The sequence below is a fragment of the Scaptodrosophila lebanonensis genome, unplaced genomic scaffold (assembly GCF_003285725.1).
Source record: "Scaptodrosophila lebanonensis strain 11010-0011.00,11010-0021.00 unplaced genomic scaffold, SlebRS2 tig00000001-arrow-pilon, whole genome shotgun sequence".
Classification (NCBI taxonomy): domain Eukaryota; kingdom Metazoa; phylum Arthropoda; class Insecta; order Diptera; family Drosophilidae; genus Scaptodrosophila; species Scaptodrosophila lebanonensis.
Genome location: NW_022060529.1, coordinates 827,029 through 839,193, shown reverse-complemented (window position 1 = coordinate 839,193; position 12,165 = coordinate 827,029). Strand labels below are relative to the sequence as shown.

Below are 12,165 nucleotides of genomic sequence, written 5' to 3'. Positions count from 1 at the left end.
CCACAATATTTATCAGCCGGCTGCACACACACTCAATTAGATTTCATTAATTTGTTACAATAACAACAAAATGAGAATTAATTGTGGTAATGACTGGCCATACACAAGCAAAAAGTCTATCACAATGCAATGGACTGTGAAAAAAGAGTGAAATGAATTGGCAAATGTTGCGGCTCTGGCGGGAACAAAGCGGTTGCTTTATCACACGGGCAATCTCTGCGGGCATTTAACAAGAACAGCTTAATTTATTATAGCATTGGGCAAATATAAATTTATTAAGCAGACTTATAAATGCGCAGTAATGTTGCTGTTGGCTTTCACCCATAAATTACATTTTCTACTCACAACTTTTCAAATTCAAAAAAATGCGCGCTTCATTCAAACAGTTGGCAGTTCCACCGATAAATAAGAACTTCAAACTGGCAATGCCACAACTGGATTTTCGAGTATAGAGAATTTTTCTATTGGCAGACAAAGTTCAGTGTGATTTTCGCTCTGTAAATTTCAAATATACTTTCTTAAAATAAACTCTATTAATTTAAAAAATAATTTGAAAGTTTAATACAACGTTATTGCAACGGCATTCTATTAAAATAAGCTAAAAAAAAAACAACTCAGTTAAATGCAATAATACATAGTTCAAAAGCGGACTCAAACCCGTTTTCCATTTTTTCACTCACACACTGAGCTAACTTTTCCACTTGTCACTTGTACGTCACCAAATACAGTCGAATTTATTAGCAGTGTCGTGAAAAACTCATTTTTATAATAGAAAAACGTTATAATCATTAATAAAACCGCATCACAAGCACAATTAAAAGTATAATCAAGCCCGATATGTTTAAAAATCAAACAAAAATTATTAAAGTTGTACGGAAAAGGACATTGAAAAGTTCATATGAAAAAACTATGAATAAAGGAACCAAGAAAAGCCAAAAACGAGGGTGCTCCGCTGGCCACAGCAGCGCAGTCGCTACATGGGAAAAGACTTGAAAATGACGGTGTGTGTCTGTGTGCGTGAATACAACTACGACATTAACGAAAATGATGTGAGCCACAACCATTTAGAGTGCACTGCCCTTATGCTAGAGACAGCGCTGCGGCGTCATTTTTTCTCTATAGCTGCATTTCGATGTATGCACATGCACGTCTGCATTTTGGTATACAAAGAAAACAAGTCTCTTTGTTCTGCGCTTTGGCTGCTATTGGAACGGAGAAAACGCAGGGTGTGTATTTTTAGGGCCTGACCCTTTCTCTATGCCGTGTTTTATATGTATATACATTCCTTGTGGCAATTATGTATCATATTTATATGTATGTACATATATTTCAGATTATGGCGAAGCCCGACAAGGCGTGGTACTGGAACTTCATATCGACATGTAGCGGAAAAGTCGTGGTAAGTTAATTGAAGAAATTGTTTAAGTGGGTCACTGAAAGTGATGGCGTTAGAAAACTAACAGGGCACTGAGGAATGTGGGTTAAAACTTTAGTTGCCTATAGAAATAGCTTTAGTCCATTTTTTTCTTAACTTAGTATACACATTTTTTATACTATTTAAAAATGAATTTCTTTATGGGTTTTTTTGTTTAATTTTTCCCGCTTTACATTGTCGATTGTTGTTAACTAGAGAAGGCTAAGCTGCCTGTATTCTAAACATTAAGATGTCTTTACCTCACTTGTGAATTCGTAATGTTTTTAAGAAATGTGAATAAATTGAAATTGAAGCAAAAAAGAATTTTGGTCCATTGAAAGAGCAATCATATTCATTTATTTGGTATTTCGACTATGTATGCCTTTTTATATAATAAGTCAAATGGGACAAATCAGAATCAATAATTTTGAATTCTAGAATAGATAAAATCAATTGAATAATCACAACAATACGTCAGTAGATTGTTATTTTGAATGTAAAGTTTTTTAGCTACAAGTAACAAACAACCCTTAAATCAGAATGTATACCAAGCAGTAATTCAAAATGATTGCGAGGTTCCTGCAGAGCCGAAAGCCAAAGAATACTGACACATATATTACGTCAAATTAAAATTGTCATTGAAATTTCCCCACGATTTGTTTGGAATGACACCTTTAAATATGTTTAAGCTATCGAGGTTTCACTGTACGTCATATTGTTAACAGTCATGGTAAACTGTGCAGCTTGATGCACGGCATTACATTTATCTGTATACTTTACTTATCAGCTCAACAGCACAACAAAATACTAGTCCCAATATAGTGAGTATAGATGTTTTCTTTGTTTTTTTCTTATCTTTGTAGTTCAATAACCTGCAACAGAAAATGCAGGCAAGCTGATAACAATTATGAAAGCAATGTGAGTGCTGCCTGCAATTAGTGAACACAACTGGCAGGATTTGGTATTTATGACTACTACTCTACTTGCTACAAGCATCACTAACGATCCACCACCAAAAAAAAAGACAAAAAAAAATATCAAACACAAACTAAGTATATCGAGGAATTTTAAAAGCGTAACATCTCATTATATATACATATTCCCCCCATATATTATAGTGCGTAAGTGTCTTTACAGATTACATCAATCCTCCAAAAACCAAACCAAACTACAACAAATCAACGCAACGCTAATGATATTTTCTTTGTTAAACTTATATTTATTAAAAATCACCCATGCCTCATGTAAAGAAATGTATAAGGCCCCAACTTACGCCCAACTCTTTCCCCACATATTACAGCGCCCAAATATCAAACTGCCTACGCCTGCGAAGGTAAGAAATTAACCATTGAATGTGAGCCCGGCGATCTGATCAACCTGATACGGGCCAACTATGGACGCTTTTCGATTACCATATGCAATGATCATGGCAATGTGGAATGGAGCGTCAATTGCATGTTTCCAAAGAGTCTAACAGTGCTGAATTCAAGGTAAGCATAAGAAGCCAAATCGCTTCCGATGGCGCCATCTAATCTCCTGCTTCATATAGATGCGCAAACAAGCGAAGCTGCAGCGTTTTAGCTGCCACCAGCATGTTTGGAGATCCCTGTCCGGGCACTCACAAATATCTAGAGGCACACTATCAGTGCATATCGGCTGCACAAACTTCAACGACAACAAATCGACCAAGCCCTCCGCCTTGGGTACTAAACAATCCCTCACCGGTCTTTGGCAATGGCAGTGGCTTTATTCACCCACCGAATGGCGCAGCAGCTGCGCCTCCACCGCCTCGTTTGCCCACATTGCCGGGCGTGGTGGGCATTAATGGCAATGGGGGGCTGTTCAATGCGATGCCACCTACATTTACAACACCAGGTAATGCGGCCGCTATGCCTGGAGGACGCCTAAAAGGTACCAGCAGCACGACAACTACAAAACATCCGGGCAGCAGGCATGAAGGTGTGCCTCCTCCCCCACAAATACATCACCATCACCATTACACGGATGAGGCCGCTCATCATAAGGGCGTCGAACCCACCAGGGCAAGCAGTGGCATCCTGCCAAATACAATCACCAATGCCACATCACCGTCCAATACACGTATTTTAACCGGCGTTGGAGGAGCTGGCAGCGATGATGGCACCCTCCTGACCACCAAGAGTGCACCCAGCCGTGCATCTGCCACTGCAGCCAGTGTACCTACGGGTAACAACGCTAGTTTAGGTGGCGGAGGTACAATGCGTACTATCAATAATATTAATTTAAACGCTGCTGGCATGGCCGGTACCGGTGATGAAACAAAATTGTTCTGCGGGCCCACCCATGCTCGCAATCTTTTCTGGAATATGACCCGCGTGGGTGATGTTAATGTACAGCCCTGTCCTGGTGGTGCCGCTGGCATTGCCAAGTGGCGTTGTGTCCTCATGAAACGTGAGCCTGATACTACTTATGATGAGTACGATGATGATAGTGTTGTGTCTAGCACAACGACAACGCCAGCACCGACTTCTGGTGATTGTGTGCATAACAGTAGCAGCTGCGAGCCACCCATAACAATGGCGCATAAGGTGAATCAACGGCTACGCAATTTTGAACCCACTTGGCATCCTATGACGCCCGATTTAACACAATGTCGCAGCTTATGGTTGAACAATCTGGAGATGCGTGTCAATCAACGCGACTCCTCGCTCATATCCATAGCCAATGATCTGTCCGAGGTAACGAGCAGCAAAACGCTCTACGGCGGCGACATGCTTGTGACTACCAAGATTATACAAACAATGTCAGAGAAAATGTTTCATGATAAGGAGACATTTCCAGATCAGAGGCAACGCGAAGCTATTATAATGGAGCTGTTGCATGGTGTGGTAAAAACCGGCTCAAATTTACTGGACGAATCGCAGTTGTCATCGTGGCTAGATCTTAATCAGGAAGATCAAATGCGTGTAGCTACTTCATTGCTGACTGGCTTAGAGTACAATGCATTTCTCCTGGCTGACACCATCATTAGAGAACGCAATGTCGTGCAAAAAGTTAAGAATATATGTAAGTTTTAATTCGACTCCTTACTCGGCAATTATTTATTACTCCCTTTATTTTTATTTTATGTTCCTTGCAGTGCTCTCTGTGCGGGTGCTTGAAACTAAAACCATTCAATCAAGCGTTGTCTTTCCCGAATCGGAGCAATGGCCTTTAAGCTCTGACCGAATCGAGCTTCCACGGGCAGCGCTCATAGAGAACAGTGAGGGTGGCTTGGTCCGTATTGTATTTGCTGCCTTTGATCGCTTGGAGTCGATCCTAAAACCGACCTATGATCACTTTGATTTGAAGAGCTCACGTAGCTATGGTAAGTCTTAAATGCTACGTTGTTCTTTTAAAAGACAATTTAAAACAGTTTAAATTTGATCACATTTATTTATGAAAACTGGGAAAGATACATATACTATTTAGTTTGCAATTTTGTATCGATATTTAAAATCTAACGATTAATAATTATTTTTTAGTGCGCAACACAGCCATTTTAGCCAACGACAGCGATATCAATGGAGATATGCAACAACGCATACGCATTCTTAATAGTAAAGTAATCTCGGCCAGTCTGGGAAAGGGTCGTCACATACAACTATCGCAGCCCATCAAACTAGTACTGAAGCATTTGAAAACTGAAAACGTTACGAACCCCACCTGCGTATTCTGGAACTACATTGACCAGTAATGAAATGCATACCCATTTCTGAAATATCAATATAAATAAAATTATTTCTCTAGTGCCTGGTCTGCCAACGGTTGCAGTCTGGAGTCTACAAATCGAACACATAGCGTTTGCGCCTGCAACCACCTGACCAACTTTGCCATACTCATGGATGTTGTGGACGAGCATCAGCATTCCCTATTTACCATGTTTGATGGGAACATGCGCATCTTTATCTACGTTAGCATTGCAATATGCGTGATCTTTATCGTCATAGCGCTGCTCACACTCAAGCTATTTAATGGCGTTTTCATTAAGGTAAGAAACGCAACTTCGGCGCATCCATCGTCACATCAGCGTGCGGGCAGTCGACGCCAGCAGAATAATAATGTACGAGATCAGACACATGAATCGTTGACACTGACCACAACCAGTGGTGGCGGTGTCGTTAACCACTCCAACAATAATATGCAACAGCACACAAATTTCATACAACACAATTCCATACGCAATTCCCATCGCAACAATTTGAATGCGCACAATTACAACTTGCAGCAACAACAGCAGCAGCAACAGGTGGTGGCTGCTGCCGCTGCTGCTGTTGTTCTATCTCATAACAATAACAACAGCCAGCCGCAACAGAATTTGCAAATGAATAATTTAAACTTGAGTCTTAATTTACCGCCCACGAATGGGCACGGCCAACAATCTTCGACAACAGCAGCAGCTGCTGCTGCGGCTGCTTCCATTGCTGCTGCATTGCAACAACATGCCGCGAATGTCGGCAATGGTGGCCATGCCTTGGGCAACAATAATTTGAACATTAGTCACAATTATCTGCAATCGCGACAGCAACAGCAACAACAGCAGCAGCATCAGCAACAACTTCAGCAACAGCAGCAACAACAGCGCAACCATAATATTAATATTGATGGCAACCAAGGGGTACCTGCCCTGGATGCAAATAATATTATAATGCAGGCGAATATGGATGATTTACAGTATAAGTGGTGGTGGTGGTGAAAAACAAAAACAAAATTAGCAACAACACATGCTAGGCTTACCCAATGGCTAGGTAGATCTTAAGTTTTGGTCTAGCACACATTGTGTGTTTATATGTGATATAACATCTAAGTACATAATTGAAAGTGTTTATTTAAATTGTTTTTATAAATAACTCATATGCTACCGCATAATTGATAGAAGTATGAAGTATGCATGACCTTTAGGTTTATATTTAAGAAACAACTCAAATTTCCTCAAATCTAATCATGATTATTAATATACCTGAAACCCTTATTCGATTTTTGTTTCAGAATTAATAATTAAGGATTGCTTGTACTAATATGCATGGTAGGGCTCACGCACACAGAGATCTCACTGCTTATATGCGATCATCTTAAAATATCACCATTATTTTAAGTTCAGTACTCAAATCAGCTGTCTGCGTACGCGAGCCCTTTTAGTAAAATATAATACATACTCCATAACCATTAATAATTTTAGACACACATAAAACGTTTCTTTAAATTATTACAAGTATGTCCCTTTAATTGACTCGCTCCATGCAAAATATATATATATAAACACTTAGAAACCCCCATTAAAAGTATGATTGTATCACCAGTGTATAGAATTTTGCCTTAGTCAAGTACTTCAGTGTGCTCAGAGTTCTTTATTGGCATGCTACCTTAAATATCAACTTTTTACTTTAGAAATATTATTAAAACAATTCTTTTTAATGTGTGCATTTTGCCTAAAAACCTAACAAAAACGTACAAATAATTTATTGTTTTCTGTTGTCTTTAAATCTTTAATTCTTATTTCATATGTGACGTAATAAAATTGGAAAGTGTCAATATTGTCTCAATTACAAGAAAAAAATGTTGTGTTTATGTTGTAGTTTTAATTTATGTTGTATTTGTTCCTTGTTCGTTATATATTGCTTGTTTCGTGTCTTGTTCTTATATATTTTATTTTATAATTTTATAAACCTTGGAATTTTCACCACCAACCACCAAAATTATTTATAATATGAGCAATATTTGTAAAAGGCGAAAAACTATTTAAGTCAAATGCTACGAATTCAAATTGTGTGCGATAACAATTCAAAAACCATTGGAATTTACACGAAAGTTTAGCTTCTCAACCTCAACTCACTTCCTTTTCTCTTTCTTCCTCTCTTCCAAAATTTTTTCTGACTACATTTTTACAGTCTGCACGCACCTCGATCTATAGCAACATTTATATTTGCCTGCTTGCCATTGAGCTGCTTTTTCTCCTGGGCATTGAACAGACCGAAACAAGCATATTTTGTGGTTTCATAACCAGCTTTCTCCACTGTGCCATACTCTCGGGCACTGCCTGGTTCTGCTATGAAGGTAAGCCGAAGAGTTTTTAAAGTTAAATCCAAATGTTAACGGGCATGTTCGATGTGCCGCAGCCTTCCATTCCTATTCTACGCTAACCTCTGACGACCTCTTGCTCGAGGTGGATCAGACGCCCAAGGTGAACTGCTACTATCTACTTTCGTATGGCTTGTCACTGACTGTGGTGGCCATTTCGCTAATGATTGATCCTAGCTCATACACCCAAAATGATTATTGCGTGCTTATGGAGGAGAATAAACTGTTTTATGTCAGCTTTGTGGCGCCAGTTTTGCTCTTCTTTGTGGTAAGTGGGGTGCAGAAAGACCCAGTGCCTAAAAATAACGTCAAAAATCTGAATCGTTGCAGGCTGCCGTTGCGTACACCTTCCTATCGTGGGTAATAATGTGTCGTAAGAGTCGCACAGCGCTTAAGACCAAGGAGCAGACACGATTGGCCAACGTTCGGTAAGTTATACAATTTTCTCTTTGAAGCTCTGTGCAAAAAACAAAATCAATATTGTCTTTTTATGAAAGCTGAATAAAGCGAAGACTTGTTGGTTAATGTACAATTAATAATATATCTAAGGTGTCGAAAGTTGAACTTCTTTAATTTACCGGTATTGTAAACTTCCAGTCACTTATAAAAACTTGTTGTTCTTTTTTTTAGCTTCGATATACGCTGCTCATTTGTATTTCTCCTACTGCTAAGCGCCGTCTGGTGCTCGGCCTACTTCTATTTACGCCAGTCTAAAATGGATGAGGACATGGCCAGCTTCTGTGGCTACTGCTTCATATCATTTAACACACTCCTTGGCCTGTACATTTTCGTATTCCATTGCATACAGAACGAGAAGATACGACGCGAGTACCGCAAGTATGTGCGTCAGCATTCCTGGCTTCCAAAATGCTTGCGCTGCTCCAAGACGTCTATATCATCGGGAATTGCAACGACCGGCACTGGAGGCATAGGCCTGGGAAATGGAGGCAACGGCGGCACATTGAGTAGCAACTCAGCCTCGACCGGCACTCATGCTTTGAAAAAATCGAAATTGCCGCTGAGTGACGGCGATGAAGCGCAGGAGGAGGAAGATGAACAGGATGAAAATGGTGTGGCAATCACCGAAGAAGCCATTATGGGCGCGACCTCCGATTGCGAACTTAATGAGGCCACGCAACGGCGCACACTCAAGAGTGGACTCATAGCGGGCACATTACTACCAGCATTGCAGCACCAACAACAACAACTACAGCCGGTTGTCGGCAATCATTCGGTGCACGAACGCAACCTTGGCATGACCAATACAATGCGATCTACAGGCATGGCCAGCGCTGGTCACACCTCACCAACTTCTTCCGCCGACTCCACTAACTTGATTTTTGCCCAGAAGCAACAACAACAACAGCTACAGCAACCGTTGCAAGGTGAAGCCTATTATCATCAGCCGGACTATTATAGTTGGAAGCAGCCACCACCACCAGGCAGCATGAAGGCACGAGAGGCTCCCGGGGAGTATTACAACAATGCCGGATCGCCCCAGCAGTCTCATGAGGTTTTCTACTGGACTCAGAAACACAACAACCAGAATGGCAAGAAGAAACGCGGCGGGGGTAGTGGCAGTGGTGCTGGCACCGGTCCAGATTCGCCCAGTGGTTCGCTACACAGCCGTACTACAGCGGCCTCTCAGGTAGTGTTCTATCCATCGTATAAAAAGACAAACGGCGGTGCCCCAAAGCCAACCCAAACTTATCCACATTATGCTGAAGCACCAGATCCAAATATTGCCGCCAATTATTACCACCACCAGCAGAAGCAGCTGCAGCAACAACAACGCCATCTAACTGCTCGACAGCAACAACAGCAGCAACAGGTCTCCTCGGATGAAGAGCAACCTGAGCATGCAGCGGCCCATGCGCATTTGCTCCATTTACAGCACCAACAACAGCGTCGAACCGCCGGTCAACAGCAGTTGCCACCGCCGCCACCGCACATGGCGCAGTATCAGCATGAATACCTTGCCGGTGGCGGAGGCGGTGGAGTGGGTCTGTCTGCACAGCAGCAGCGCCACTATAGAAATAAGCATTCCAACTGTGATCTTAGCCAGGGCATCGGCGGCGGCAGCGATGCCTACTACAATCAAGGAAGTGCCGATGGCGGACCTGTCTACGAGGAGATCTTGAGCAATCGCAACTCGGATGTGCAGCACTATGAGATGAACGACTTTGATGTGGACGAAGTGTACAACAACAGCGTCGGCACTGGCGTCTTTAATAACATGCGCGCTACGGTGGCTGCGTCGGGCAGCCGATATGGTGGCAGCGTTAGTGGTGGCAGTGTGTCGTCTAGAAATCAACCATTGCCACAGCAGCAGCGGAACGGGCGACGTTGCACAGCGGATGAGGATGATGACAATGAGGATGACGATGAGGACGATGAAACGGCAGAAGATATGCAAGATAATGACAGCGTCTGTGATGAGAGCGATATGGATGATGATTCGCATGGCTTGCCGCCACAAAGCGATGAGCGCATGCGTCGATTAATGGCGCTGCAAGATAAAGACTTCCAGAGGCGATTTCAGTGAGTATATTACACATACATATGCTTTTCTTTATGTTTTTTTTTTATCGGAAATTTGCTGGTACAAAAATTTGTACATATATTATATATTCGATTACATCTCATTCTCGTTTTTACAGACGCCAACTGCGAAAAAATGGCGTACCCTTGGATTATGGGGCGCCAGGAACAACTGCACCCACACACGAACAGAACGGTGCGGTTTTTGGGGTTAGCGGCGGCGTTGGTGAGGGATCCATGCGTGGCGGATATAGCCACAAACAGCAGGCAAAATCCCCCAGCGCACGTGTAGCGGTAAACGAGCTATTCGGGCATCACAAGAATGCCGGACCGCCATTACCACCGGCCAATCAGACGCCAGCACAGAAGCGTCAGCAACAATTACAGAAATTATCACCGCAGTCCACAACATCATCGTCGTCGCATACATCACACAGCACCCCCCAGCATCAGCAGCAGCAACAGGCTCGCCATCTTTCTGCCATGCTGGATGAGAATAATACAGTGCGCTGCTACTTGGAACCATTAGCCAAGTGAACACCTACCTAGTATATCCATACCCTCCACACAGGCAGACACACAACTGTATAAGTAGCCGCTGCATAGTAGCAGAGCATCATAGGCAAAAATTGTAGCTTAGGTTTAGCTATATACTTATATACATATACATACATATACCTAGTATTAGTCATTAGTCGAATAGTATGGAGCATTATGTAAAACAACATGCTACACGTGCAGTGATTCGAGAATCCCAAAACTTTATATATGTATGTGTAATAAATCGTAGAATAAGCTACCGAAACACTTGACTTGACGTCGCAGAAATAATCAGCAGCCGAAGGAATGGATTCGGAATAAATTCAATATCGATGTATATGTCCCTTAGTCGTTTAGCAATATAATTAGTCTGCAGTTGCGCATGCGTTTTATACCATTCGATATAAATGTGTGTAAAGTATAAATATATGTATATGAAATTATATATGTATGTAAGTGCATATATTTCACCACATGCCATTTTTAATTATAAATATATAGATGCGTACATGTGTACAAGTTATGATTTAAGATCCGAAAACTATATGTACATGAATAATATAAAGGATTTCGTTTAATGTTTTTTTGTAAGACATCTCCTGTTTATTTTTATTTTTTGCAAGTTATGTGAAAATATATGTGGCTTGAGAATTGTTTCATATTTATAAAACACGGCGTTTTGCACATTTATTTTTAACATTTAGGTTTATTGCATTTTAGATTCGTTGTCTATTCCCCTATTTTTTTTTTTATCAACTTAGCATTTTAATTGTAAATTTTCATAAATTTGCTAAAAGCAATATAAGGCATTCGATTTGTTTTATATTTTTATACGGTGAAATAGGGAAAGTAGATGGCTTTATCAATTTGTACGTAGAAGAACAATGCTATCTAAATGTACAAGTATTAGTATTTGTGACGCTGGGAAGAATGATATAAAATACAATATCTAGGCATATACTACTATACATGCATAAATACATACAAACATAGCGATGAAGATTTCAACCAAACCTCACTTGTTAACTAGGAACTAATTGTAAAACTATTTTACTAGCTTACAAACTGTACTATCAAGACACCTTCTCAGCATTACAAAATTTATTCTAGAGGAATTCACGCAAGTGTACAAAACCAAATGCAGAACAATTCAAAGTGCAAAACTGTAACTTTATATACATACTACATACATACATATATATACATACATACATATGTAACACGCCAATCTCTAACTGTAAGCTATAAACTGCCCGCACGCCCAATTCAAATTTACACCTTCACACAAGTCCCCGGCAAGTAAAACTTGCTTAACTATACTAAATAAAAATAAATAAAATTAATCCTTGAAAGCTCTAAAGTAAAGTAAGTTTAGCAAATAAAAACAAACTTATAGGAACACACACAGACGTACATAAATTTAGAACTTAAGCACAAATTGCATGATATATGTATGTAAAAAAAAGGTAAATTCACTAACAACATAACACATACAAATATACATAGTTATTTAACTTTAACGTACATATGTAAATGGATTATGATATGAGGAGGGCTTTGTGTGGCTTTGTGGC

The 12,165-nt window shown here is 40.6% G+C and overlaps 1 protein-coding gene across 2 annotated transcripts; it reads left to right on the top strand.

The window, feature by feature from the left end:
* The first annotated feature begins 580 nt into the window (after positions 1-580).
* On the top strand, positions 581-11,154 carry LOC115629529 (latrophilin Cirl). 2 transcript variants are annotated; one of them, XM_030526018.1, is made up of 13 exons: positions 581-1,226; positions 1,334-1,399; positions 2,278-2,332; positions 2,715-2,904; positions 2,964-4,459; positions 4,533-4,760; positions 4,918-5,125; positions 5,183-5,423; positions 7,321-7,486; positions 7,549-7,778; positions 7,841-7,938; positions 8,141-10,051; positions 10,171-11,154. In XM_030526018.1, exons 4-13 carry the CDS (start codon positions 2,870-2,872, stop codon positions 10,586-10,588), a joined length of 5,031 nt encoding a protein of 1,676 aa, XP_030381878.1. In that variant the 5' UTR covers positions 581-1,226; positions 1,334-1,399; positions 2,278-2,332; positions 2,715-2,869; the 3' UTR covers positions 10,589-11,154. The 2 variants fall into 2 exon arrangements, with proteins under 2 accessions (XP_030381878.1, XP_030381870.1); XM_030526010.1 differs by having other exon boundaries at positions 2,278-2,375.
* Positions 11,155-12,165: the final 1,011 nt, after the last annotated feature.

Coding starts and splice junctions, on each gene's coding strand:
- LOC115629529 (XM_030526018.1), top strand. CDS start 2,870: ATGTTTCCAAAGAGTCTAACAGTGCTGAATTCAAG. Junction 5,126..5,182: donor TTCTGGAACTACATTGACCA/GTAATGAAATGC, acceptor TTATTTCTCTAG/TGCCTGGTCTGCCAACGGTT. Junction 7,487..7,548: donor TGCCTGGTTCTGCTATGAAG/GTAAGCCGAAGA, acceptor GATGTGCCGCAG/CCTTCCATTCCTATTCTACG.